The sequence below is a fragment of the Macrobrachium rosenbergii genome, chromosome 30 (genome assembly GCF_040412425.1).
Source record: "Macrobrachium rosenbergii isolate ZJJX-2024 chromosome 30, ASM4041242v1, whole genome shotgun sequence".
In the NCBI taxonomy this organism is placed as follows: Eukaryota; Metazoa; Arthropoda; class Malacostraca; order Decapoda; family Palaemonidae; genus Macrobrachium; species Macrobrachium rosenbergii.
Genome location: NC_089770.1, coordinates 8,959,812 through 8,961,785, shown reverse-complemented (window position 1 = coordinate 8,961,785; position 1,974 = coordinate 8,959,812). Strand labels below are relative to the sequence as shown.

Genomic DNA, 1,974 nt, shown 5'->3' with positions numbered 1-1,974 from the left:
TCTCATTGTTTTTGGCAGACATTTTACGGACGATTCCAACCCTCCCTATTTTTCCGGGCTTGGGACCGGCACTGAGTTGCGCTGGCGGGCAAGCCAGCCTAACTCAGTGGCTAGGTTAAAATGTTGTTTTCTCCACAGCAGAAAAATTAATTCAGTCATTCAGTCAGACTCAGTTGCCGAGCTCCTCCTTACTGAGACGAAAAGGCAAACACGAATGGGTCCACAGAATGGCCTGATGACTGTGGGGCTGTACGCACACCCAAAGCAACATAAGAGGAACCACCATGAACACCTTCGGGGGGTTGGGGGATTTTGGGGGGGAGTTGGAAGGTGTGGGGGAATCGTGGGGTCCCTCTCACGCTGCTGAAGATGTACGCTCAGCCCCATGGTCGTCGAGTCAGTCTGTGACTCATTCCTGTTGGCCTTTTTGGTGGGGTGTCACGGGTCACCTACCCCTCCTTTTCCTCATGAGTCTCGGCTCTAGGGAGCTCAACATTGTTAGAATCTCCTGTAGTCGCTTCCGGCGTCCTCTCGCCTCCGTGCATGAGGTCCGTCAACGTGTGAGTTAGGACCTCCCACTGCTTCCCATAGTTGGTCCTCTCACGCTGGGTATCACAGTATTTCCTATACTGCTTCTCCTTTCTCATGCACAGGTCCTCTTCTTGCTTCTCCTTTTCACTGATGTCCATGATTTCATTTTCATGCTGGAGTGCAATATGTTGCAGATGGAAGTTCCTCTGAGCTGTCCCATGGAGAAGTGTCATTAACATATATTTATCCTGATCTCTCAGAGCCTCCTCCAGTCTTCTTTGGCAGTCCTTGAGGCGTCTCTGTTCCCTGATCATATTTTCCTCCTGTATCGTCCAGTTTTCTTTCAACTTTTGATATTCTTTTCTAAGTTCCAGCAGTTTCTGTTCTAGCTGTTCATTTTCACATCTTAATTTTCTTTCCGTGTTTAGGAAGTTTTGTATTTGGCGGTCCCTGTTGTGGAGCTCTACTTTTAAGTTTTTCAGGGAAGTTTCCATCTCATTTCCTCTCCTTTTTTCTTCTTCCAACAAGTTCTCCATCTGCTTCCCGTGATGGAGAGCATTCTGTAGAATTCTATTGCTCTGTTTCTCCTTCCTTAACTTTTTCTTCAGTAAAGTTATTTCTAGGTGGTTTTCGTCTACCTCTTCCAGATGCCTGGCATTCTGTCCTCCTAATTCTGCCACCCAGTTCTTCATAACCTGGACTTCTCCCTCCAGAATCTGGGTCTTCATCTTTTCTTTTTCTAGCTCTTTCTTTACCGAGGTCACTTCTGCTTCTTTTTCTTGTAAGTTTTCATTGATCTTCGCGTTCTGTCCGCCTAATTGTGAGACCCAGTTCTTCATCACTTGTAGTTCTGCGCACACAATCTCAGTTTTTGTTCTTTCTCCATTCAGAATTTCTGTTGCTGAGACCAACCGATCCTCTTTTTGGCGCAAAAGTGATTCTAGCAACTGAACTTGATCCTGTAGTATCAAGTTTTTCTGGGTTTCATTTGCCAGATTTTTCTCAAGCTCACGATTTCCGTCTTGTAGATCAGCTGCCACCTCCCTGAGTCTCGAGTTTTCTGATTCAGTGAGCTCCAGTTTTCGTTGGAGAGCAACTTGGTTCTCTTTAACTTCCATCGTTTGGCTTTCCAGTTCTGCTACGGTGCTTTCAATGACTGTCATTTGCCCTTCCAGAGTCCTTAGTTTGTCTTGGTCCTTCTCACACTCTGTGGTTTTCCTTGCGAGTAATTCTTGAAGATTTGCGACTTTCCTCTCCTCCTTAGGCTAAGGCGTCCATTGCTTCCTTCAAGAGATGTTCCATTTTACTTCCATAAGCCTGACTGTTTTCCAGTGCTTCTACTAACCTCTGCTTTTCGACATTTGGTTGGTCTCGATGTGGCCTTGGCAACTGGATTTCTTGGTCCATCACTTCCATCTCGCCTTCCTCCTCAGTGCTTTCCAG

At 46.3% G+C, this 1,974-nt stretch overlaps 1 protein-coding gene across 1 annotated transcript; it reads right to left on the bottom strand.

Annotated features, from left to right (window-relative positions):
* Positions 1–449: 449 nt before the first annotated feature.
* Positions 450–1,694, bottom strand: LOC136854732 (uncharacterized). The gene has a single exon (XM_067131319.1). It carries the CDS (start codon positions 1,692–1,694, stop codon positions 450–452), a length of 1,245 nt encoding a protein of 414 aa, XP_066987420.1.
* Positions 1,695–1,974: the final 280 nt, after the last annotated feature.